Genomic DNA, 27,310 nt, shown 5'->3' on the forward strand with positions numbered 1-27,310 from the left:
AAACAATAGGGATGTGACAGGGTTTCACAACACTGAATCATAATGACGATCACGATGACAAACAACCTCAAGATACGTTCAAATCTATTTCCCCTGTGAAAATGTAATTTAATCAAATACCTAATATTGAATAAGACTGTTTGCCTTTTTTCTGTTGCACGCATTTCATTCAAATTTGCAACAAATTGCTTTCCATCCTCTGTTCCAGCACTAACTGGAGGCCACTTTGTAACCTCAGATTTGAAAAGCTGCACACACCATTCAGAGGCTGATTCATCTTCATTATCTTCAGTATCACTCTGCACCTGCCTGAGGGGCTTGTTGTCCTACTTCTGCATTTTAAAGGGAACTTTTAATGCGTACGGACGAACTGTGAATACAAATCAAACATTTCACCTGCGTCTTGCTTTTCTTTTTAGCTCCAATGAAAACACAAGTGATGACGTGCGTTTCTCTGCTCGTGTTAATGAGCAGCTGCTCTGACGGGAGATGACTTTAGCGGCCGACTTTCAAAGTCGTCGCCTGCCCAGTTTCTGCTTAAACGTACGAGCTGCGAGGCAGCGGTCACAGGCCGAAGTCCTTGAGCAGCCGCTGAGCGGAGGAAAACACTTGTCTGTGCTCCTTAGTCTGCTGGAGAGAGAAGCCAATAGATTCCCATCAACATTCCTGCTCTCCTTTGAATGAGATACACACACTGACAGCGCCATAAGAGGCAGCCTTCGGGTTCGTTCAATCAGGGCCAGGCCGAACCCGATGAGACATTTCCAGGCCTTGGAGTCGTCCTGAAGGCCCCAGCAGTTTATGTCTGCAGCTTCATTTAATGTGGCATATTTATATAGCTTCATTAACAAATGCAGATATGCACTGGCTTGTTCTTATCCGCCTTTGCTTATAGAAGAGCAGCGAGGCTGGAGGACCCAGCTGCAGAGGTGAGACATGTCATCTCCTCTTTAAGCCAGTGCAGAACCAAGAATGAAATCACAGTGTTGGACATATAATAGTGGAAAAAGCAATAATTGATACACTTTTAATGTATTGCTCCTAATGTGCATTTAAATCCAACTGAGTCAGAGCTTGGAGGAACATTTCCATGAACGTCTGTCACCTCTCAGCCTTTGGCTCAGCTTCCCAGCTGTTTTATTACCAGGCTGTATCGCTTTCTCTGCTCCGTGAGGCGCAGGCGATTTCTTTCTTATGGTCCGTGAGCGAATAGACTTCATAACACGTTAGGGGGGTCAAATCAATAGGACTTGCTGTGGTGGGAGTGATCTCTGGTCCGTGGCCCACCTAAATTGATTGTGACCAGGAGGTGGGGTGGGATGGAGGATGGGGGTGGTCACGGGCGGTGTATGCGCCACGATGAGGGAGAGCAAGGCATGATGGGAAACCAGAGGGAAGCTGCATGCTGTTCTTTAATAAGCTGAATCTGAAACCTGAATCCCAGGTTCATGCGGAGCTGAAGATTTTTCATCCAATAATGAAGCGATCGGCGTCATTAAAGTGTGAATTAGAGAGAGACGTTTGATTTGCACATCGCATCGCCGTTCATTAGACGCTGAATGAAGTCTCATCAGGATGACTCATCTTGGTTCAATTTTGTCGTCGACTACTGTGATCAGAAAGGTTGAGTGGAAATGGAAACGCGGCGTCTTTTCAACAGATTCGAGCTTTCAAATTTCAATTAGCGCGACGGCGCAGTGACAGACGGTGCAGAAAGTCGCTTTCCTTTTCAGGCTCGGAGTCAAAAGGGGAACAGGACTCGGGGGCGAATGAATTATCTGTAGCAAAACCTGAGACGTGTTCAGTTCAGTCAGATTTCCTGATGGAAAGATGATTAATGTCAGGTTTTAATTCTCTGCTTTTGAACTTTCTCCATGGGAAGTTTTTGAGCTTTGTGATTTGTGCATAATTTTCCTTTTACCCATATGAAAGTTATGTTGACCTTTGGCCCTCTTTCTAGTCCAAGGCTGCAGCCACTGACTGATGAACTGACTAATCTGCTTTGTCCATCATTTCACCTTTCATCTGGTCCTCATTGGAGACTCATAACTCACCACCGCCTCCTCTGACGCCTCATCTGACGAACTGACACTCTCAAGGTGTCTTTCATGTATTTTTATGGCTTGGAAACACGCTCAGTTTATGGCGTTTCTTTCTGGACAGGACGGGCTCAGCTTACTAAAATATTATTGCAGTCATTAATTATGTGAAACGAGCCGAACGGGGAGATGACTCCACAGTTCTGAAGGGTCCCATTAACATATGATGTGCCTGGAAAGATAAGATCTGGTCATTTACCTTTAACATGCAGAATCATAATCCATCACTGTCTCCCTCCCCCTTCCTTTGTCTACTTCCTGTCACCTCCATCTGGCTCCGCCCACTCACCTGCTTCCTCCTCCTGCTTTAACTCGCCACATGGGAAGGTCTGTTCAAACCTCGTTTGCTTCTTCTCCAGCCTCTCGTCATCCAGCTACAACCTCTGCATCCGTTCCTGCTGTTCAGCGCCTGACCTCCATGCGTCCTCCCATGTTCCTCCTCCATCTATTGTGTCCTGACCTTCTCCACCTTGCGGAGCACAATCAGCCAAAGGCAGGAGGCCTTTCACCCGCTGGCATTTAATGAAGGGAAGCAGGCTGCTCAGCATGCACAGCAGGACGGCGAGGCAGGAAGCAGCGCGGCCATCGGCCACGGAGCTGGACCTGTTTGACACAATGACTACAGTCCAGCTCATTTCTCTCCACAGACGTTCATTAAATGACTTGAAATCGTGCATCTACAACACTTTGAATGAAACCGAGGGCGTTCGTCTGCACACCTTCTCCTCAGATACGTGTTCTTCTTGTTTCCAGGAGAGTTCAAACACATTGTTGATGAAGTAGCTCATGAAGCCTTTTCCCCAGCTTTTGTTGGGTGTGTGGCGATTAGTGAAGGGTTAACGTCGCCCCCTCCCTCGCTTCGGATAATCCTTCCTCCCCTCTGTCATCGACGGCGGAGGTGACGAGGAGCTCTCGCCACAGATGGCGGAGGAAATTAAAGTCCGCACGCCACGATCAGGATCAGAGCTAAAAACCTGGACGTTTCTGATCATCGGTGAAGAGGCTTCTGTCCGTAGACTTTCATTTGGCTGGAAAACAACAACAGGTCATTGAGTCAGAGCGAACTGTGAATTGCATTGAATTTTTTATTTCTCAGGTAATTTCCTGCCCTTTTACTCTCTTACCATGAGACGTCCGTGCAGCGACGCCACTGAGACAACAGACTCCCAGTCTCTGCCGGTCCACAACAAATGCACTAAGCCAATTAGAGATAACTATCACAGAACCTAATTGAATTAGTATTGCTGATTTGCCATCCTTCTTTCCATTTAGGCTCTGCAGTCACACAGCATCCCTCCTCCTCTCGCAGCCATTCTCACCATTTACACTGCGTTACAGAGAGCAGAGCACACGGCGAAGGAGAAAACAGACCCGATGTGTTTCTGTAGGAATGCCTGAAGCCAGGTGGTTGGAAATCAAGTCTTCAAAGGTGGTGTGAAGCATCAGCAGGGGATGCAAATAGTGTGTCTGTCTGTGGAGTAAGAGTCTAGAAACCAGGAAACACCTCGCAAAGCTAAAATGTCCACAACAATCTGGGAACGACCAACTCTCACACTCATCAGAACCACGGCATCAAACCAGACTCTGGTCCTGGAGGATCTTCTGTCCGTAACAAACCTTCTCACAAATGAATGCTTTTAACAAATTATACAGAGAATTAGCATCATAGAAAGTTCCAAACCCGTAAAACAAACTGTGTTGCTGTGTAATGGCTCTAATCAGCGCTAGGTAAACTGTAATTCTCCGTGGGATTGAAACATATGGTGGGTTGGATAATCTGACAGCGAAACCCGATCTTCAGTTTAAAGCAGAGATAAAACGGAGATAAAAGCTAAAGCTTAATGAGAAATTAGCGAGGACTCCTTTCAGCGGCAAAGAAGCGCGATCGTCCCGCAAAATGTGCCTCATTAAGTTTAACCCTCCATTTGCTGGTTTGTCAAATATTTGCTGAAGCTTCATGAAAATCAAAGATTATGTTAAATGTGTTTCTGGAGGAGTCGATCGTCTGATAAGAGCAGATGTGAGCTGATGCTAATGCCCTTTTATTTAATTTTCCTGCAGGCCTTTCATACGTTAGCCTGAGGTTTGTCTCTGTTAACACCCTGAGTTCCTCTGTTGAACTGGCTCATGGAGAGCCCTCGATGCTGATTGGACCCATCAGAGATCTTCTACGCTCATCCTGAGGACGCGTGTGAAACGTGGAGCCTCTTCTGAGATGCTGATTGCCTGCTGAGATGAGCTTCAGGCCTCTCCACGCTCTCTGCTGCTGATCAGTTGAACGCGGCCACTTTGCTCTTATCACGGATGGGCTTCGCTGGGCGGTTCTGGTCCTCAGCCTCCTGGTACCGGCACCGCAGGACAAAATGGGCCGCTCCTCAGCACCTCTTGATTCATTCTCCTGAAATGTTAAAGTTGGTCGGAGCGTCCATCATTACTGAGGGCTGCTCTGTAGTTTCCCCGCTCTCTGTGGGATTTTCAACTGCTCCATCTTTTGTGCCGCTCGCTGCTTCTTGGATCGTTACCTCAGTATCCGTCCCAGGTGAAATAAATCAGCCTTCTCCACACCTTCCTGAAGGTCTGGAACCTGGTCCTCAAAGCCAATCAGTGGCGTTATGAGTGATTTAGATCAGACCTGCTCCACGCGGCCGTCTGGCGGGAGGCGATAGCGCCCGGGGAGCTGTAACAGCGCTAGCGTGGAACCATCTATGTCCCACAGCTCCACAGAGGACTCTGTGCTGCACGAGGGAGGGGGAGGAACCCAGAACCCAGAACCCAGAACCCAGAACCCAGCGTGACGGCGGCGCTACATGCTAACAGCTGCACGGAGGCCGGCGTGCTGCCCCGTTGGTGCAGCGCCAGCAGAACCCAGGACGGATCTGGGAGCCAACGTGAGCTGTGTAAATATTAATCCAGTCAACACTAGAGTTTAATGAGTGGAGCTGGGTCCTGTTTGAGCCGACGGAGGCACTGGCAGCAGAGATGGAGTGAGACGCCCGGGATTCAACTGAAACATGTATCAGCTACAGACAAACATCCTTGGTTCAAAGTCAAACCCAGGTCAGATTTGTCACAAAGTGTCGGTTTGAGCAGAACAATCCATGCAGAACCGTCCAGAACCATCTAGAACCATTTAGAACCACCTGAGCCTCGTGGGTGAACGACTGCTGCCACACAGACCTGGGTCACGCATGTGGGGGACAACACGCCTTGGTTAAAGGGGGATGAAGATTTGGATCCGTCTCTTTCACTATTGACCGTGTTCAGTGTCAGTGCAGCGCTTCGACCTCTTTTGTAGAAAATGAAATGTGACTCCGCATGAGAAGCACTATTTATGGTCGCCCTTCTGCATTGTGTGGATTTCATTTGTGTCTAAGGTGTGTGCGTGCGTGGGGGGGGGGGCGTTGCATCCTCTCACGTGACCAGCCCGCCTCTCCTCCGCTCTCCTCTCCTCCTCAGTCCGGATCTCTTTGTTGTGGTCGCGGCTGCCGCTCTCGTTACGCACCGCGTCGCCGCTGCGCCGGTGCCTCGAACCGCTTCGTTGCCGCGCGGAGCCGCCGTGCCACCGGGGACGTGGACGTGGACGTGGGGGGTCGCGACAGGGCGTGCGTGGCGCGTGACAGGCATGAACCGCGTCAGATAAATCTGCCCGGAGAGACGGAGTGACGGATGGCGAGGATGCTGCGCGTGCCTCCTCTGCTTCCACCCCGGACGAAGACGAACCGGACCGCCTCCGACGCTTCCTGAACGCGGAATCTGCAGCGCATTCCTGCAGCTTCTCCACAGAGTTGGCCGCTGTTTCTCGCGCTCTTTGCAGCGGGACGCATCGTGGGGCAGCCGGCGTGTTTTCCGCGCTTGCTGCCGCTCCTCCCGGGATTCCGGTAACTAGTTGGACCCCGGTGCTGCGCTGCGTCGCGTCGCGTCGCGTCGCGTCGGCCGGTGTGTGACCGCAGGAGCGGAGCGCCGTCGTCATGTCGCCGGGCCCGTGGAGGCGTCCCGGCGCGGCCGTGCGGTGCGCGGCGTCCGCCTGGCTGCTGGCCGCGCTGCTGTGCCTGTCGGAGGCTCGGGCGTCCTACAACGCAGGCAGCGGAGAGTGCAAAGGCAAAGGGAAGGAGTGCGCAGGTAGGAGCTGTGTAGCCGCCGTGCAAAAAGGCCACTTTCGAGGCAATCAACGCCCTTAACGGGCGCGTAACGCCGGCAAACCAGCTGCCGGTGCTTCACTTATGCTGAGCTCAGTATAGAGTTAATGACCTTTGCGATTTAAGATGAGCTCAGGGGTCTCAGCTCTGTGCTGGTCTCATCCTGAGCCGTCATTTGTTTCCAGTCTTTAGTCTGACTTAGAGCTGGGATCACATTAATATTATATTATGCAGGAGGGTGAAAAATCAATGCAGCAAACCTGTTAAATATCAGACCTACAGATCATCACAGGGTGTTTGTTGTGATTGCTCTAAGATGCTAAATTTGGTGATCAGTTCCCGTTTAATCTGCTTCATCACAAGTAAAACAAAGTTTCATCCGTGTTCTGCAGTTTAGCAAAGCGATGTGTTAAAACGAGGCAGGCTGCAATTGTCGTTTCAACGATTGATCTGGGGGCGCGTCAGAAATATGAAAACATTTCTGGACACAACTGATGCTGTAAAACAAGGCAGAGCCCAGGATCCACAGGCTGCAGCTCTGAGCTCTGGCCCGTCTCCTAGTCGCCCACTTTGAGAAATGAAAAACCAGTGTTTGTTCTGAACCCAGTTCCTGCAAAGCGCCGGCGCCGTCTCCGCGCGGCCTGACTCGTGTTTCGCATGCGTTCGTGTGCAGTCATAACAGCAGAATGTTCTCTGGGCCGCGCTTCGCCTTCAAAGCCGAAGCGCGGCTCCTGCTGCTTCCAACAAAGTGCCACCAGCCATTTCGTTTGTTCCTGCTGCAAAACGCAAAAAGCCCCTTTTGTTGCGTTTGCAGACGAGCAGCGCTCTGGAAGCAGTGCAGTCAATTATCATGGATGCTGGCGTCAAGATTCATTAAGCTGCAACAAGGTTATTGTCGTGCACCAAGACGCTGAGTGTGAATCAGACTTTCTCTGCTTAAAAAAACCCAAGGTATTTGGTTTGTGTAGTGAGTCGGAACCTTTTCATTTGCCTCTGCAGAATATTGCATTATGCTCGACTTGTGTCGGCCTCAGTGTGAGAGCAGAGATCAGCATCGCGCTGCACTTGTCTGTGAGGGAGACGGCGGCGCGGCTCAATGCAAACACAGAGGAGTGTCAGAAAAAGGCAATTTAGTGACGGATGAATAAAACATGAGCGAGGTGGGTTCTTCCAGATGCTACAGAGTGACAGCTTACACTCATTAACATGAGCGTCGCGCTTCTCTCTTTAATATTTAATCTCAGCCGTAAAGGGAAACAACAGCATACACACACAACGTGTTTATGAATATTAGATGGCAGCAGCGCTGCTGTGTCAGCGTGTGGGAGCAGAGCCGACCGGTTTGTTAGCTTAAATAACCTAATATGAACAATTAGCCATGGAGACGTCAGCGTCTCAAAGCAGCAACTTTACTTTCCTTCAGTTCAGTGACAGAAGCGGGTGTTTTGAGTCCTTTGACACTGAACTCGCTTTTGTAGTTGCAGAAACTTTGTGGTTCAGTTGCGTTTTGGCCCGAAGACGAGCGGGTGAAGGTTTGGCACAGGAACACAGAGGGTTAAAGGATGAAACGCATCTGGTGCATTTTATTGTCACCTCAGGCTCAAACGTCGGTCTCGTGTGTGGAAGGTTCTGCTGAAACCGACGCCGCGATGTGATTCAGAAGGAGAGATTCAAGTTTTGGGAATGAAAACAACGTTGTTGCTCCAAAGACGTTAGAACCGTACGCGTTTCACAGCAGGAGCTCAGGGTGGTGAGGCCTCAGCCCATGAACTATTAGCATTAGCTCTGACAGCTGTTTCGCAGCCCTGGACCAAGTGTTATTGGTTAACTGTCCCGTTTCACAGCGTTCAGACAGAAGTCAGCGTCTGTCGGAACGGCCGTTATTGACGTCCTGTCCGGCTCTCATGTCTGAGAACAAATGAGATCAATGAATATGAATCTGAGTGGGAATCGCTGACATCAAAGTCATGTGGAACGCTGGGTGCGTTTGTTTTGCTGACAGCTGGGCCCGATCGCGGCGCTGCCCTGCTCGTCGCTGCACCGTGTCATTTCGTGGTGCTTTTGATTCGAGCCGCGTGTTTCTCTGGAAAGCACATGTTCAGCACAAGCAGCGTGCGTCCGTCAGCGGACGCACGAAGCGTCCTCCAGCAGGCGTTCGTACCCGCGACCTCTTCTTTCGGCTCCAGCAGGTGTTAATGATGGGGAACCATCATTAGTGGAGCTTCGTGTCAGGCTGTGTCTGACAGGTAGTGATGAGCGCCGCATCGTGGCTAAATGCTAATCCAGTAAACAGCAGGACCAGGCTCATCCGCCTGCACTGTTTGGGCTGAGCTGATAGAAAAGAGCAGCCTGGTTGGATGCAACCAGAACCTGAACTGGACCCTGGTTCCATAGGAGAGCAAGCTGGAAGCTCCAGCCCCAAAACCATCTGCACATAGTGTTTATAATACACATCTGCCAACACCTGTCAGTCATCTCCTCATAGAGTGACAACTAACTGTTAAACTACTGACAGCGTCCATTTAAAGCTATCAGGTCTCATTCATCGAAAGAGAAGTTCACAAAGTCAGTCGTCTCGTGATAAGTGTCTCTGCATCGGCTTCGATGTGACAGACACCATGTTCTATATGAGCATGTGTGAGTATGTGCTTATCACGGATCAGCAGATGAGTGAACCTTTCCGTTCCACAGCTTGTGGCACAAACGGCCGGTACCGCGTAGTGAAAGAAACCCTGAGCTACACGGCGCTCGTGTGTTTTTTCTGCTGCGTCAGCAAAAAGCAGACAGCAGCGATAGCGTCTGAGTCCAGTCGCCTGTTTCTCCACACAGCGCGGAGCCAAGTTGTATTTTACTCCAGTCGGAGGTGTGTTTAATCAGTGGAGCAGCTTCTCTTGAGCCTAATCAGAGCGGAGTCCGATTATGTTCCCACTCGCTCACTGTGGCCAAGATAAATGAAACCCTCTGTATAATTTGGCCGCACCTCCTCGGCGATGCGTTCAGGGACTCATCCAGAGGAAGCGCCCGCCCGTCACATGAACCCCAGATTAATATTGATGTGGTGTTGACTCCGTTGGTGCCGCGCTCTCAGCCGTTTAGCAGCCGCTCTCAAGCAGAGCGGCTGATGATGGGAGCTCTCTGGCCATCGGCCTCCTTCAATAATCAGCCATCAGAGGCTGCAGAGACGCCCCGCTGGCTGCTGGGAAACCAGGAACACCTTCAAACCATCAACTCGCCGTAATGGAACAATTAAAGGTCGACCTGAACCTAAACGATGTTTATAGAGGCAGGTTTTCACCTCAGGCCCTTTGAGTCATTACTGGACGAGCCTGATGCGCAGAGACGTGACATCTGGGCCTCATATTACAGCAAAGTCCAAGGTCAGCGCCGCTGGAACCGCAGCAAATGGAGGATTTCCTCTTCCCCGTTAGCAGCCATCTGAAGTGCACACTTTATTATTATTATTTAAAGTCTTGTTTTGGACAAAAACACATTTGTGCCTCAAGGTTTGTTTATTCATATAAAAAATGAAATGAATGTGGATGAAGGAGGCTTCCGCTGTTAGCAGCCATTTAACTGAGCAGAAACAAACAAACGGGGATGAAGGAGCAGCGTCTTCATCCTATCCTCTCTCAACCACCGCAGACACTCATGAATCCTATTTCTAACCACGTCGTTTCTATGCAGATCTGCAGATTGGTGGCGTCGTTAAACACGCGGCCGATGCTTTTACTGCGTCTGAATATGAGTCTGTCAGAAGGAGTTATTGATTCAGTACAATCACTAAACAAAAGATGTAAAAGTCGTTTCCACGTGACTTTTCCCACGGAACCGGGTTAGAAGACTGAATGATGAAAAGCAGCCGAGCTGCGGCCGGTTCCTGCCTCACACACGTGCGTATGTGTAGCAGCAGCAGCGTGTTAGCGCTGAGCTTTTCAAGCCGCCGGAGCCACTTTCAGCCCATAAAGTTTCCCGGCGGCGGCGGCCGATTCGCGCGTCTCCGTCAAGGACGTCTCTTCTGCTCCGCTCTCATCACCGGAGGCTCGGAGGTATCAGAGTTCACGTCTCTATTGCTCCCACCCGCCGTCAGCAGCGTGACTGACAGGAGCCCACCAGAAAATGCAGCGTTGAGGTCCCGAGGGCCCCGGCGCCATCGATCCGGACGGAGGCGCCTCCGCGAGGGTTTGAGTCGACTTCGAGGTTGGAAGAAGTGCAGCCGCTGTTTGAACGCTTGATGTGCAGGTCTGCGAAGCGTCTGGACTGATGCGGCCTCATGGTTCTAATGTGCAGCAGCAGTTAACCTGCGTTTTAACTAACGCTGTCATCGGGTCAGCGCCATATTTATCCCAGAGCTTGGTTCTGTGGAGCCTCAGGTCCGGTTTGTGTTCAGTAACTGTCAGCGAGCTGATATAGGAGCATGTTTTATTAAAGCTGGTTTGTTCGAGCTGCAACGCGTTTCTCGTGGACGCTGGTTCTGGTTCTCCGGCTCAGAAGGAACTGTTCGGACCGGGTGTGCCGGTTATTATGTGCTGTGCTAAAAGGCGAGAGACGCTTTTAACTGGCGTCCTTTGATGAGGCAGTAAAGCTGTTTGTCAACCGGCTGCATGCAGACGCTGGAGTTTAATTAGGCCCAGATGATAAGATGTGCGTTTGGTGGAACCGCGACCTTCCAGGACGGCGCCTCCATGACCGCGTTTCCATGGACCCCTTCATGCTTAAACCCGACCCACAGCGGCTCGGACCAGCTCTGTGGTGGAGCTGCAGGACGTCTCCAGCTGTTTCCTGCAGGTCCTCAGGTGCAGGAACGGCCCACGACCCGTCTCCCTGCGGCGCCGGGTCCCGGCTCCAATCACACTGATGTTTGCACTTCAAACGGGGCCAAACCTGGCTTCGGGTTCAGCGGCGGAGAGCGAGTCGACAGCGATGTGAGCGTTGGCAGCAGTGAGCGGTGGATTGATCCTCCGCTTTGATCTCACGCGCAGAGTTGAAATTCTGTTCATGGTGAGATTCTGCTGGAGGAGCGCGGGCCCTGGATTCTTCTTCTGCTGACGTCACCTCCACGGCTGTCAGGTCCACTTCACAGCCTGCAGCTCCGATCACACGCGGCCCAGTTGCTTCAGTACTGAGCTCTGAAACCAGCAGTCTGTCACCAGTCTGCACTGGTGGTGCTTCAGGACCGTTCAGGTAGGAGGTGGACGCAGCCTCCGTCACAGGTGGAGCAGAAACACACGGGTCCGATCCAGGTTCGCTGTCATGGACGCACGCGTCTTAATCTTCCAGGACGTCTGGGCGTCTCACCAACAGAACAATTAGGCTTTGGCGACAGCCTCCACCTCCTCACTGAGGAAATTAAAATGATTTTTGTGACACTGGCTTAATGTGTGGGCTGTCAATTACAGGAGGTAATGCCGCGTGCGTCGATGGCTCTGTAGATTAGGCCTGAATGGCAGATTTATGAAGGCGCTGGAACTGCGCGGTCCTCATTTGTCAGATTTAGAGCAGCGCTGCCTGCTGCCGAGGCAGGTTCTCCGTGAGACGGTGGCCTGATTAAAAGAAATAGGGCTCATCAAAATGCTAAATACCCCAGTGGTGGTTGAGTGTGAGCGTCCGCGGAGCTTCCAGCTGCAGCAGGAGAGCATCTTACATCTGGAGTGCGCTGACGCCGGACTCATTTGTCATCGCGGCGCTGAAGCGGCTGAATAAACAATAAACGCGCGGCGGCGGCGACGACAAGCTCGGAATAAACAAAGTGCAAAAGGAAACTGCATCGACTCAAAGCGCTGAAACTAATGGAGATTCTAACCAGCGTCTAAATCAGACGTTGGCTGAACGAGCTGCTGCATAATTCACATGCATCATTTGTGGCTGAACTGCTCGAACTGATTTTAGTGATTATAAAATAGTAAATAATCCAAAGGGGTCATGAATGTGTTTGTGCTGCAGTCATTTGTCGGATGCTTGGACTAAAGGCAGACCTGCTCTGTGTGATGACGTCACTGTGTGTACTGTGTCTTTACTGAGGAGCTTCTGCTCTGTTTGCTCTCAGACCTCCTTCTCCCCAGAGGAGGTTTAGTTAAGACTGTGTTAATGCAGCTTCGCCTGCATTAAGCTTCCTCCTGTGTGGGCGCCTTCGCTGCCAGGCGTTCGCTCTGTAGAGGCTGGATTGGCTGCAGAGATGCGACCCGGGTTCGACCTTGCAAATGGACAGTTCACACACTTTGATTGGCTGCTGCTAAACGAGGTGATTTCCTTCCTTCTGTGGGTCATTCAGGCCAATCAGAAGTTTTGTATTTGAATTTGAACACTTCACGAGTGCACAAACAAGTCATTTGGTCTGAGAGTTGCTTTGATTAGGTCATAAATAACGGCTGGAGCCTAAAACGGTGACGGGACGTGGTTGAACAGGCACACGTTTGCGTGTGACTCACTCAGAAGCTGCAGCTTTCTTCAAAACATTCAAATGTGCAGCAGCTTTTGAAAGTTTCAGATTCATGGAAACTGTAGCTTTGATTTGAGTTATTTTTTCCTCCATTAAAAGCACAAAGAAAACTACGAGAATGCGTTTCTTTCAGAATCCATCAAATAATGTTCCATTTTATAAGCAGTATGTTTTTCATATTTTTCATATGGCCGTAAATTTGGCAATTATCATGAATCCATTAGTTTTTAAGTCTAAAAGCCCCTAATTTTGAACTGAGGCTACAACACAGGCACATAATTAAAACAGGAAATGTAAAAACACATTCAATGATTTTTCTGTTACTCTGAAACACATAAAAACAGAGTTCAGACGTGGCTTATAGTCGTTTTTCATTTCATTTTCACCTCTAACAGGTGAAATTATCATTGACATAATTAGTCCATACAATTTTCCATTAAAGCCATTAAAATGTTTTTTATTTCAACCAAGGTCTGTTATAAATTAGACACAGACACATTTTTGGTGAATAACTTCTGCGCAGAAAAACAAACCAACCCAGTTAAAATGATGGTCCTTTAATTGAACGTCTCCTCACAGATGTCCAGGCTTTAGTTTCCTCCTGTTGCCGTCACACTTCACGCATTAACATCAGACACACATGCATTCATTCTGACTGTAAAGTGTAAACGCTGCACTGTCACAAAGACCGAGCTCGTCTTTATGTCTTGTCACTCTTGTTATTAGCCAGAGGATGAAGAGCGGCTTCTGGCTGATGGTGATGAATTCTTCCTGCCAAAGTTGTACACGGAGGCCAATCCATGCATTTATTTATTCCGTAGGAATTGATTGAACCAATATTTTCCTGCCAGAGGTGATGCATAGTTCAGCGCTGCTGTGTTTTAATTCAGCAGACGTCGTACATCATCCTCACTGTGGTTTGTTATGCACGTCTGCAGCTCCGCGGCGTTCTTCTCTCCTCCTCAGCCTTTGTTACCGTGAGCCTCGGGGCTCATATTCTCCACAGGGCGTGTTGTGAAGCCATTAGCTGCCGCAGTGCTCAGGGTTGGCTTCCACTCTCATTGATCGCGGCCGGACAAAGAGCTGGGAGTCAGGGCCGACTCTGTGAACCTACAGCGGCGTCAAACGCCTCCGCCTCCGCAGCCTCCGACTCGCGGAGGCGGCGAGTCCCGTTTACACGGCGCGGGAATTAAAATGCATCAAGTGCAAATCACCTGCTGCTTTACTGCTTGAGCTCGGGGACCGGGGTCTGGCATCCGCCGCTGTGCCCAGAATCAGAATGGGACCCGATTAGTCGCGCATCAGCGAGTCTTCGGGCGAATCCATTCAGTGCTGAAACAAGGCAGGAAGGGAGGAGGAGGGGGAGGCGGGGGAGGAGGCCTCCCAGAAAAAGCACCTCATGTAAATCTGTCAGTGTGTCGACTCAAAGATTAGGCTCCGGAAGATTAGGATCAGGCTTCATGAGCTTAGAGCTCAGCTCTCAACAAATGTCTCCAATGAGTTAAGGATGTAATTAGTGAATGTACATGCGTCCGTGTTTGTAAATGCAGGTTTCCATAAGATGCTGATGTATTTCAGCTGGTGCGTCATTGTAAACCAGGGTGTTAAAGCAAAGATGGGGTTGAAATGCAGTCCGGCCCCTTTGTTTCTGGGCTTTGTGCTAAGCTAAGCTAACCGCGTCCCGCTTCCATTCGGTTGCTGGGTTTGGTCACATGGCATCAGGTCCAACATCCCGTCCTGACACCAAACTAAAGCCTGGTTGTGGCCACGAAGCTGCAGCCTGCATTGGCATCTGTTGCTTTAACTGAACTCCATAAAACGTCAGACACAGAATCTGATCTTTTCCCAAACTCTCCCTTTGCGCTTTGTGTCCTGCCACTTGTTTATGCTTCTCTGAGCTTTACGGCTCCAGCAGGAGGCCGACGGCAGCGGGACGGTTTCCTTCTCCGGCGTCTGAGACAAATCCCCGCTTTGTCTTCCAGGAGACGGACCAACGTCTCGCTGAAATAAAAGGGAGTCAACGCGTTGATGATGTCCCGTCTCTGCAGTGCCGTTAACGCATCGTCTGGGAGATTTATACGACTGCCGGGTTGAGAGGCGACGAGGTTGAAGACTGGAGTTGGGAGCGAAGGGGAAGATGGATTTTGACAGATGTTTAAAACGGCCAAAAACAGCCTCAGAGCGGGAGATTGGAAATGCAAATGCAGGACGACGGACTCACAAAGACGCGCCTGCGTTCACCTGTGGAGGCTCCAGCTTCGTGACAGCTGCGTTAAGCAAAACGCAGCGCTGATAATTAAGCTTTCTAAATGCATTGTTCCTGTCAACAAGCGGAGTCCTGCTCTTTGTGCGTTCTTCACTTCTGGCGCTTTGGGAGCGACGTGAGGTTCTGGCCCATTTCGGGCCCGGGCTCCGGCAGCAGCAACGTCCACGAGGCTCATAAACAGTCTCAACATGCAGAGAGGCCGTAAACAGTGTGTGAGAAACGCCCGGCCGGGACAAAAGCCCCTCTCTGCTTGTGCAGACTGTCTGACGGGAGCAGCTCCTCACCGAGCAAAGCCAATTTATAGCAGGCAATTCAAATGCAACGGTCTGCAAAGGAAAATCCCTACAAGTAATGGTCATCATGGGAGAGATGCGAGTCGTATTGAAAACACTGATGCAAAACCTTCATTTACAACAGGAGCGTTCGATGGTTCAGAACCGCTTCTGTCGCGTTGCGACGCTCGGGGGAGGAAACGTTAGCGCACGGTTCTCTGAGGGAACGGAACAGATCCAGTAACGCATACTGTACGTTGACTCGTGTCGACTCAACAAAGAGCAGGAAACGATCCTGGAAAACCAGAGCAGATCTCAGCTACGTGAGAAGATGGAGGCAACACAGTGAGAGATCCACGTTTCCTCTGTCACGTGATGAGCAGCTGTGCGTATTTGGCATCAGACGCGTTGGTTTTCTGCTCCTTCCTGTTGGATCCACTTCTCTCCTCATGTGAAGGAGAGAGCTTTAACTTCTACACTTTTATTACTCCATCACTCTCTCATTAATTAGACTCAATCTCCTCGTGATGTTGAGCTGATGAGATCTTCTGCAGGTGGGAATCAGGAGTCCGTCTCTTCATGGTACATCAGCTCCATAGATTGAAGAAGTTAATGTAAAAACACAGTCGGCTGCAGATCAGAGACCAGAATATTTCCACCTTAATGTTCTTTGCTTTTTATAGTCGAGCAGCGAGTGAAGCATTTTTTGATAACACATAAAACCCAGATTGGTCTGAGGGTGAAGTGGCTCTTCATAAAGAAAAGGAAGCTCCAAACAAGCAGAGCAAACACACTGACACACTGTACGCTGCAGATTCACATGTCAAGATCATATTGAGACAAATTATACTGTATGAAGCTGTGGGGCGTCATTATGCAAATGACTCGCCTGGTTGTGTGTGTGTGTGTGGGGGGGGGGTGACACACGCTCATTCACGCTGAGGTGACGATGACAAAGAGGCTGGTGACGAGGTGTCCGCTCCTACGGCACCGGATGTGCAGCTGCAAACATCTGGAGGTGGAGGAGCAGCAGGCTAACGCTGCTGACGTTTCCTGTACAAAAATGTGCTCAGACTGAAGGCAGGCGTCATTAAAAGGACGCCGGGGAAGTGCAGCAGTTCATCAGCAGCTCCAGTGAGCAGAGCCTTCAAACAGGCAGCCTGATGTGTTATTCCCTTCGTCGCTCTTCACAAACTGCGAGCGCGTCTCTCGCTGCACACTGTACATGTTCCTTCATTAGAACACACACTTTTGACTGAAATACTGCTGTGAAAATAGTCGCTGGAGACCAAATGTGGATCCACACATCCTCTAACGAAGGCAAGGAGCATCCTTTGTCTGCTGAAGCCGACAGTGACCCAGAGAACAGAGAACTGAGAAAGTCAGAAACGAGTGAAACAGACTCATTTCTGCTCTGCATGAAAAAGGACTTCTGCTCATTTACAGTTAAAGACGCTGGTGAGACCTGGTCCGTACTGTTTGAGGCAGCAGGTCATCGAAGCCAGCGATGCTTCTGTCTGCCTGCGGTCCCGGCTGCAGGCGTTTACCTGCTGTCTGTGACCAGCCTCATGCAGACGCACTGTGTCATCCACGCCTCGTGTGGCACCAGAATAATAATAATGATTCCAACACACAAAAGCCACTTCCAGCACAGACGTCTGAAGCCAACGGCTTGTTGTGGTAGAAAGGGAATGCTCCATTTGTGGCACAATGAGCGTCATTACCTGGTCTGAGTGTGCGTCTGAGGGAGCGGCTGGTCTGCGAACCACTGGGAGGCAGGCGGGTGGAGACTCACAGGGGCGGCGCGGGACCCTTAATGAAGTAGGACTCCGTGTGAGCAGCCTTGACTGGCAGCCGGCTCCAGCATCACTCTGCACTCAGTCACCTCCCGTCCTCTGCTGAAGCTCTGACTTTCTGTCTAATTTATAGAAGCCAGCACTGCTTCCAGAGCGACTGCCTCCATGAAGCCCCGACGTGGTACCTGATGGATGAGGCATCTACCTGTACTTGCTTTGCGCCTCGTTTGGTCTATTAAAGCCCAAACCACCACCCTCTTCTCACATGAAGACCTTTATAATTATCAGAAACAATAAGAAAACTGCTTGACTTGACGTTGTATGAAGTACTCGATAAGAGCAGCTGCCCCCCCCCCACACACACACACACACTTGTAGCATCACCCCTGCTAAACCACTGCTCTCACCTTTAGGAAACATGTAATACACTTAGAGGGTTCATCCATAGCCAGAAAACAGGATTTTAAATCCTTAGATTTAAGCTAAATCTGGACCTGATCCCCGTCTGCTCCCTGCAGGTCCTGCTGTTCAGCTCTCTGTGGGGTGAAATCAAATTGGCTGAAAAATCGGACCTCCCTGCAGCTTCGACCGAGTCTGTGTAATGACGGTATAAGTCAGACGCTGCCTGTGAATGAAACACGCGCCCACTTCACGTCGGCCAATTGCTTTTCTATTACGCGTAACAACAAATATATTGAGCGAAGAACATCGGGAGCGTTTTGCTGCTCTGAGGACATCGCTCTTTATTTAACGCTGCACGTTTTATATGTGCACTATTTTAAAATGACGCTTTAAAAGCTTTAAATGGCGTCTGGAAAGTGGAAGAAGAGCAGTCTGATGAATTCTCTTCTCACTAGGCAGCAGTTTATAAATCTGCTGAAGTGTTCACTTTGTATTTAAACACCGTGAGACAGAACGACGTGGTGTTTTGTGATTAGTGAAACGTCTCTTTGTTGATTCTTTAATAAGTAGAATCATTAGGATAATAAATAAAACCATGTCTGTGACTAAAGCAGCGAATGGAAAAGCTGCAGAAACGTAATTAAAGCATCAGCAGACTGAGGCGACGGCCGTCAGGAAGCTGTGCTCTCAGTAAACAGGCTGCAGGTGAGCGCTGTCAGCGGCGTCCAGATGTGTGGGCTGCACCGTCAAACACTCACCCAGTGCTGGGCTGGATAATGAGTGAGTGCAACAGGCGCGTCAGGCCTCAGCGGCTGTGAGCGGAGACCGTGATGATACGGGAGACGACGCCTTCCAAGGATTCCAGTCTCTGAACAAGTTTAATGAAGAGAGGAAGAATGATGGTTGTTATGGTTACGAATATGGTGAAGTGTGGTGCGATTTGGTGTAAAGTGACGGGGGAAGTTAAACACTGTGTGTGTGTGTGTGTGTGTGTGTGTGTGTGTGTGTGTGTGTGTGTGTGTGTGTGTGTGTGTGTGTGTGTGTGTGCGTGTGTAATCATGACGCTGATTACAGTACTTCAAAGCCTTTAGCGACTGATTGCTGTAATTTGCATCAAAACTTACGCCTCTCTCTCCAAGAATCTTAACTAGGTCAGATGTGAAGACACAGATTCAGGTTCCTCATATTTCTCATTACTAGAAAGCGCCATTACTTAACAGCATTACGTTCCATTAAGTGGTACAGAAGCGCGTGCGGCCTTCAGCAGAAGCTGACTCAGGTTGGGCGACCGTCTGCCTCCATCGGCTCAAACAGGACGTGGTTGAGTCACCGCCACTAGTTCATTATTGTAGAGTTTAGGAGCCGGTGGAAACGAGCTCATGGATGAGTTCAGACTGACGTCTCCTGCTTCTCCAGCTGTGGATTAACAGTGGTTTTTCACAGCCTTAAAGGACTTGGATGAGTAGATTGTGATTATCTCACATACAGTGAGAAGCTGATGGACGATGCAGCATCTCAGAACAGTCCAGTTGGACTCGTCTTTCAATTTGCAGTGCGTGACCTCAGGGCGGCTCTAATGTGCAGCTCCTGTGTGCAAACGTGAAAGCTTCTGTCAGTAGATACAAGGTTTAATTGTCTTGTTAGTAACAAACTGGGATGCCAATAGGCCCCAGTGACCTGGCTTGTGTTAGAGACTTCCCTGGAGGTCAATTAATTTCCTGTTCTGCCTCAGACTCCACAATGAACCTGGATAGAGTCTTTGTGTCCCTCTGATCTGTTCGACATGAATAAAACATCAAAGCTGTTATCTCCGCGTTGCTCTCTGCGCGGCCCAGGTGAAGATTAGTCTGCAGGAGCGATGGCTGGCGGAGCCGAACGGGCCGAGCGTCTGGGCCTCGGGCAGCGCACGCTCTGACACAGCAGACAAAAGTGGACAAATTAGCTCCAGCTGCAGAGCAGGAGGACGGGAGCGATTGGACCTTAGGCCCGTTCAGCTGCTGCTGCTGTCAGGGATCGAGGTCCAGACACACGGCTTTTAATTCGTTCATCTCAACAAAAGCATTTGTGTCATAGGTCGAGATCCGAAGAGGAACCAAAACTAAAATCTGTTCATAAATGTTGCATTTTGATGCTGAAGGAGTTGAGCGTCGCCCTGTTGCCCGTAGCAACAAGGTGGAGGTAGGATGACAGAGAAGGTTTCATGGGATGAGAGATTCATGTTTTATTCATGCCACAGAGCAAAACAGAGAAAAGCTTTTCACGTAGGAAGTCATCCGTCCAGGAAGTTTAAAATAGACCCCGATTAAATTTAATTCAAAATAGAAACCAATGGACAACGGGGGCTGAGCAGCTCGCAGCGTTTAGTCCCGATTGGACCGAACAGAACTCCTCCATTATCACGTTTCACCGCGACCTGCTGTCTCCGTGGGATACGCCTTCGCTGCTCAGACGTCGCTGATGGAGGGGGAGGGTTGCGTTGCTGCAACACTGTGCTAGCGTCAAGATGTAATTCAGCAAAACGAGCAGCTGCTTTTAAGACATCAGGTCCGTTGGAGTGAAACTGGTAAAAAGGAATTGATGGGCTGTTTCATCATCTTTAATTTATTTAAATTGAACCCCATTTATTCACATAAATGCGTTGCTGTGTAATGCAGGGTGGGCTGTGCTTGTCTGGCTGTGAGGTTCTGCTTTGGATCCATTCCTGTTGTCACTCAGTCCAAACCGCGGATCTGCTCCTCTCAGCGCGCTCCCTGCAGCCTGCGGAGGCCCGGCTGCTGAGCGCGGCCCGCGTGAGGACAGGTGGCGTCACACCGTTGTTCAGATGGCGTAATTAGGCGGCGCGGCAGGAAGCCTGGCGACCGCGGAGGATGTGGAGGCGATGGAAGCGTTGTGTCTGGGTTTCATCAGGTCTGGGGTGATCACAGCCTCCAACAGAGGCCGCCGCGTCGCTGACGTCCCATCATGCTTCGCTGATGCCGCTCTTTTACATGAACGCCACATTGTTGAGGATAAAAATCCAATCAATACAACACGGCCGTGCAGGAGACGGCGTCGCCTCCGTATGAAATGAAGACCTGGCTCTGGAGGTGTGTGTGTGTGCGGCTGCAGCCAGTGAGGCTCAGCGACTTCACACGGCGCATGCACGCGCAGCAGCGCTGCATCCACGGCGAGCTGCGGCCACGACAGGGTTAAAGAAGCCGACGGTGCCGAGGCCTTGGAGCAGCAGACAGCAGATGACTTATTGACGTCCGCGTCTCCCGGAGCTGAGGGGGGGGGGTGAGGAGCCGGGGGGCGGCTGCGCCGGGACCGCGTGTGCTCAGGAGCAAGGAGGCGGATGTGCCTGTGGGCGCCGCCGCGCTCCACCGGCTGCTGTGGTCCGGCTCCGCTCACGACAGGGGGAATTATGTGCATTTCAAAAGCCCGTTACTGCTGTAAAATGTATGAGCACCAGGAACCTGAACACAACGCGACCGGGGTCGAGTGCAAAAGCAGGAGCGGATCGGCGTCAGACAAGATCCCGCTCTTCAGACAAGGACGTGATTTCCCTCCCATCACTCGCTGAGCCTCTGTTTGCAACACACACACACACACACACACACACACACACACACACACACACACACACACACACACACACACACACACACACACACAGGCTTGATTAGCAGGGTTTGCAGGCCTCCGGCCCCGAGCCGCTGGTGGATGTGGCTGCAGCTTGGATTTAATTAGCCGTGAACCAAGCTGTCCCTGCAGAGGGCGGCGGCACAGGTTTCCTCGGCACCAGGACTCTGATTGGCAGTTTGTCCGACGGACGCTCAGACTGGAGGTTTTTTCGACGCTTTACGTGTTTGTTTCTTCCTCGGGCTGGTTTCTCTGCAGCTCAGAGCTCAGACTCCGGTCTCTCCGTCACCAGCTCGTCTTGAAGGCGTGTGGGTCTGGATCTCGCTCCGGCTCCGGCTCCGGCCGGCAGCAACCATTTTTAGGAGCAGGGGAGGTCTGCGGCAGTAATTACAGGCCATTATCGGGCTCTTCAAAGCCCACTCAGCTGCGGTCTGTGACACCGACGCACACACTCGTTCCGAGGGGAAGGAATCTGCGGCTTTTGTCCCCAAGAAAATGTGGATAATTTAAGCCGAGTCGTGGAGGCCTGTTATTAGAAGTCATGAGTCGCTCTGCGAGCTGCCAGCTGTGTGAGGGCGGGAGCAGCCGTATTAAACGCAGCATTGTTCCCATTGCAGGACTGCAGATAAGGAACAGCTCTGCCCGTTTGTGAAACGCTGTCGATAAGTCACATCCTGACATTTCGTAAACTGAAGAATAATAAAACAATCACAAAAGTGGCTCTGACATTTCGGGCTGTTGTTTATTGTGTCTTATCGTCTCGCAGGTTTGTCCTGATCTTAATAAACCGCCGGCTCTCGGTTCAGGGCGTGGACATCTCGTGTGGAGCCGCTGCCGCGTTCTTTAATCTTCTCCCCCTGTTTGTGTCTCCGCTGTAGATTTGTCAGAGAAGAAGAGCGACCTGAGGGTGTGCGACGACTCCACCTGTCGATATGGAGGCGTGTGTCGGGACGACGGCGCTCAGCTCAAGTGTGTCTGCCAGTTCCAGGTAGGGCCGCCTCCACGTTAGCGGCGGCGTGGGGCGCGTTAGCGGCGACGCGGGAGCGTTAGCGGCGACGCGGGAGTGTTAGCGACGCCGGGAGAGCGTTAGCGACGACAACAGCCGATGTGCTCAAAGTCGCAGTGGAAAACAAAGGCGAATGGATCAGAGCGTGTGTGTGTGTGTGTGTGTGTGTGTGTGTGTGTGTGAATGCATGTGTGTGTTTGTGCAGATGCAAAGTTTAGCTCGTCGCACAGAGCCAGTCGCTCCACGTCTGGATCAGGCGCCGTTTCTTTATTAGGAACCGTAGACGCATGCGCCTCTGATATCTCCACTCTGCAGCAGCACATTCGGCCTCAGACGCCGCCATCGACCGCTTCAGCCGCATACTGTACGTCTCCAGTTGCATCTATTACTGGAGGTAAAGGAACAGGCATTATTTATTAGCTGGCGTTCCAGTGGAGCTCGGGGGTGGGCATGAATAATGCAAGGAACACAAAAACAGCTCCAGACGCAGCAGCTGGAAGCCAGAGGTGAACCGGAGCCTGAACAAGTTTGAGGGATGAAAGTTTGAGCCTGAAGGGGCCGAAACAGCAGCTCAGTCTGAGTCTGTGGTGAAAAGCTCCCATAATGAAGCCGACCTTTCATATTGTTCTAGTAGCACAGCACTAGAGTGAACCGTGACTCCTGAAAGCAAGATGTTTGCTCCCAGTTCCAGTTGAGCAACATGTCAGAGTTGGAGCAGCATTAGTGTCCAGACGAGTCCTACTGTCCTTAAACGCCTCATCAGCAGAACAGGCGCCATTATTTGATTCACTCATTTAGACTTCCTGTTTCTGTTCTTCAAGTTCATAAAATCCGTATTATGCTGTATTTGTGGGAGTTAGATGATTAAATGCAGCTTTACTGCTTTCATTTAATAAAAACGCGCTGATCCACATGAAGTCTGGATGGAAAACGGTGGAAATGCACTTTTCATATAAAATTTGAGTTTTTGAGCATTTCTGTTGCTTCATAGATTATTTTATTCTAGGATGCGATAACTTAATCAGGAATTCAGAACTTTAACACTCGCCTGTAATGCTGTGGGACTAATAAAGGCATTCTTAATGTCAGCAGATATGAAGGAAGATGAGGTTTCTGACGTCTGTCGGTTCGTTTTCACCTTGTTACATGTAAAAGGCGTGTAACAACCGCACAGTTTGAACCACAGTGTTAAAGCTCGTTTATGAAGACGCTGATTCATTTTCTCATTATTGTTTTATTAGCAGTAATGCGTCATAACAGCACTAATGTTCCCTTTGCATTATCACCAATGCGAAAGTAAAAGGCGGCGGAGACGAAGCGGCCGCTTAATGCAGACCTGTAAATCAGAGCGTTCACCGCAGGTCAGCACTTCTTCACCACCTCAAGGTGCACGCGCTAAAAATAACCCCAAGCGTTAAAGCTTTATGCTCCTGCAGCGTGCGCGCGCTGGGATGTAAATCTGTCAGCTGCTTCATCCACAAACGCGTCTTCTAAGTTATTTTGGTGTCTGGCAGACGTCTGCTCCACCTGCTCCACCCGCCCGTCTCAGGCAGGGCGGGCGCAGACAGAATATCAAACGTCTACCTGCAGACGCGCGTTCATTTTAGATTAGAGTCTAAATAAACTTCTCTGCTGCTCAGGGATCCCGATCATTAAAACCTTTGTCCAAACTGAAAACGATTCCACCATCACAAACAAGAAACTCGAACTTCTGCCTTAAAGTGGATGTGATCACTTCTGAAGTTAGTTTGATTGAGAAATTAAAGTGTTCGTCTCCTGACTCCAAATGTCACAAACTGCATCATTAAAAGGAGCCGATGGCGCATCTAAACATGCAGAATGTTCAGCTGCGGCGCCGAAAAAGCTCCATCCAGATATGAAGCCAGTAATCAGGTGTTACGCGTCCTTGAACGCAGCATTGGACTCTTGAATCAGTCATTCCGTGTGATGATCAGTAAACTCCGTCCCGCATCAACCACCAGCTGATCATCCGTCAACAGGCTGAAGCACAGACATCGATTATTGGTGGGCGCTGACGGGAAAAACAGCGCGAACTCGCCGCCTGTTCCAGCTGATTCACGCGCCGTCGCTCAAAGTATCGACCGATCGGCTGCTCGGTTCGACCCGCAGCCGCTGCCGCGTGAGCGGCGACGGAGCGAACCGAGGAGCGGCCTTTTCCCCGTCCCAGCTGGAGCTCGGTTATGAAGCAGACGGAGCGGCTGAGACAACGAGCCAAAGAGCGTCCCGCTGCTTGATTGCGCCGTGATTCCGCCTCCACCCGCAGAAACCACCGACTGATTGCTCTGTAACTTGTCATTAATGAGTTTCCATGAAGCAACAGCTGCAGACGTCAGAGTGGCTGTTTGCCGTCGTGTCCGTATGTATAAAGATCAGCTCCTCGGGGGATTCGTGCTAAATGACTGATGGCTGCGAGTTAATAGAATATGGATTGATGAACGCCGCTGTGTGAACTTGGCAGCTGCGGTGGAGTTCGTTTGTTCCAACCTTCGTGCAGAACGATCAGAGGCGCCCGGTGCGCACGAGCTCACACACGAACCCGGAAACGAGACCCCACGAAGCGACGCGGATTAATGTCGGCGTCAGTGTCACGCCGATGAATGCGTGAATGAATGAACCTCCACGTCGCACCCACGTCACGTCGCGTGAGCCACGCTGAGACTGAACTAACCGGTGATTGTGTTTGATTTCCAGTGCCACAAAAGCTACATCCCCGTGTGCGGCTCCAACGGCGACACCTACCAGAACGAGTGCTACCGGCGACAGGCGTCCTGCAAACAGCAGCGGCTCATCTCCCGCGTGTCCGACGGGCCCTGCTCCACCGGTGAGTGCGCATGCGCCGGGACGTAGACGGGGCGCCACGTGCGCGTTCACCGTCTGACAGCGACGCTGAGACGGGTCTCTGTCGATCGGACACCGGTCACAGAACCACGCGTGTCCCGTTCCAAACCCAATTACACGGCGAATGGGAGCGTTCGGTCCGGCGCCGCCCTCCTCCTCCGTGCGACGCAGGTGAACTGGATCTAAGTGACCTCTGCAGCAGCTGCTCGGCCCGTTTCCACCTGGTTTTACATCCTCCTGCTGCATAAACACCACAGAGCACATCTTTATCTCGTTGCTGCTTGTCTGGTGGCGGCTGCAGCCGCGCTAAAGACCAACCGCTGCCACGGTTGGCACCAATGGAGCAGAGGGTAATGGAGGGCAAAGCTATCAAAGCGCGACCTCGTCTCCTCCGAATGAGCTGCGAGCCGTGGAAATGAAGGTTGTCCTGTTTCAGGTGCTCCACGGCCTCAGACTGTGTTGTTTGTATTGACTCGGAACAAAGGAGCGGCCGCCTGCGCGTCGATGTCCGTCCTCTGGACGCGTCAAACATCACAACCTGACCTGCTGTTTCCGTGGCAACGCCATGATGATTATTTCACCTGAAACATCCCAGAAGCTGCAGAATCACGCGTTGCTGCGCAAATATCGTGAGTCTTCGCTGACCTGTCACGGCGCTGATCAGCTGTTTGCTCCGTAACGTAAAGTCTCTCACCAAAATTTTAATTGCGCTCACAAAGTCGACAGCGTCGCAGCAGTTTCATGGTTTTTAACTTCGCTGTGACTGTATCATTTTTAATTGCCTGAACACAAAGCTCCGAGCGCTCGTCCCTTTTTTTTTTTTTCCTCCCAACTCTAAAACGTCATCAGTCACATTGATTTCAGGGAACGAGCCAGTTAATCAGCCGTGGATCAATTTTAATTAGCAGCAGGGGATGAGAGCTGTTACGGTGCCTCCAGAACGGCTCCCACGCTGGGGTCCAGAGGCCCAGAACCAGTTAAAGAACCCAGTAAAAGAAGCTGGGTTCACTGGGGCCGTCACCAGCTTAAAAACAAAGAAATCATAGCCTTCAGACAGTCAGAGGCAGGTGTTGCTTTAATGTGTGGATCATCAACACCTCCTCCATGAGTCCGACTCCTGCTGAAGCTCTGGCTCCTCATCTCCTCCTCATGGACCTCCGGGCGTCTTCGTGGACCGGTCGGCTCCATGTTCTCGCTGAGGACCCTCCTGGTGTCGTTGTGGGCGACTCTGTCCGCAGGTCGACGGCCTGATTCCCCCGGAGGCGCCGGCGCCGCTCCTTTTGGCCCCGGCTCAAAAACGCCTCCCTCTTGTCCTCCTGCAATTTCCTCTGCCTGAGATTTAGGCTTCCTGTAACAGGAGCGTTCAGCGGCGGAGAGTTGAGGCCGCGGCCCATTTTATTTTACGGGTAAGAACAAGCAGCGCCTGTGAGCTCGCAGGAGGCTGGAGCATTGTCTGATCTGAGGTCAGCAGCGAGTTTAGCTCCGGCGCTGGAGGTGTGAGCCTCCAGAACCCGCCTCGGGCCACAGGTTTCACTCTTTAAGCTTGAGAGTTGGTGGCTTTTTGACTTTTGTGCCCTTTGGAAGACGGAGCCGATGCAGGAGAGCGCTGCCTGCGGCTCAGCGCTGACTCATGGGTCGGGCCGTGACAGCGAGACGCTCCAGTCTTTAACCTGAGGCTTCTCTTAGCCTGAACTTTTCTAACCTCACTACTAGACACAAACTTTTAAATCTGTATCATTTTATACAAACATGAACCACTGTTGCCAGACGCTCCTCTTCCGCTCCTTGCTCTCCTCTGGGTCCTCTGGGTCCTTGTTCTGCTCAGAGGCATTTCTCGGGTTTCCTGTTGAGCTGTTGAGTTCTGGAAGGTCCGAACCGCTGCTGGTAAAGTGTGTTGACGCTCCCGTTCACGCCTGAGGTCAGGATGTGCTTTTACTCTTAAGTAGAACACGTTTTCCTCGGAGAATTGCTGTGAAATGACCCTTTAAATGAACTAAACACGGCTCTTTAAGTTTGACTGAAGCTGCAAACACACAAACGCTGAGCGTCCTTTAAAGACATTCCTTTGAGACTTTACGTTTCCAAGCGTGAACTGAACCCAAGATTGGACGTGGAATTGGGCGGCCAGTGACCTTTTCTTCGCTTTTGAGGAAAATATCTTGAATTATTTTTAAAAGGGTCCATTTGTTGTAATAAATGAAATTGTCACACCCGCCTCTGCTCTTCTCAGCACCAGGACCCTGTTTATTATATGAACTGTGAGCTGTGGAAGCTTCAGGCTGCTTCATTAAACAGTGGAGCAGGAACGTGGAGTTTCCTCAGCAGGTTTTCACCCACTCTGCTGCTGCAGCGTCTCATTCATCAGCCGCAACAAAGAGCGGGAGCTTTAATCCACCAGAGGATTCATCGATTTGATG

General features: G+C 50.8%; 1 protein-coding gene across 1 annotated transcript in view; it reads left to right on the top strand.

Moving 5' to 3' along the window:
* The first annotated feature begins 5,581 nt into the window (after window positions 1-5,581).
* tmeff1a (transmembrane protein with EGF-like and two follistatin-like domains 1a) overlaps window positions 5,582-27,310 on the top strand; it is a 36,463-nt gene continuing 14,734 nt past the window's right edge. Inside the window, exons 1-3 of the mRNA XM_029131366.3 lie at window positions 5,582-6,218; window positions 21,907-22,016; window positions 24,747-24,876. Coding sequence (XP_028987199.1) covers window positions 6,068-6,218; window positions 21,907-22,016; window positions 24,747-24,876 — 391 coding nt within the window. The 5' untranslated portion in view covers window positions 5,582-6,067. The remainder of the gene's footprint in view (window positions 6,219-21,906; window positions 22,017-24,746; window positions 24,877-27,310) is intronic.

This window comes from Betta splendens, chromosome 17, assembly GCF_900634795.4.
Source record: "Betta splendens chromosome 17, fBetSpl5.4, whole genome shotgun sequence".
Classification (NCBI taxonomy): domain Eukaryota; kingdom Metazoa; phylum Chordata; class Actinopteri; order Anabantiformes; family Osphronemidae; genus Betta; species Betta splendens.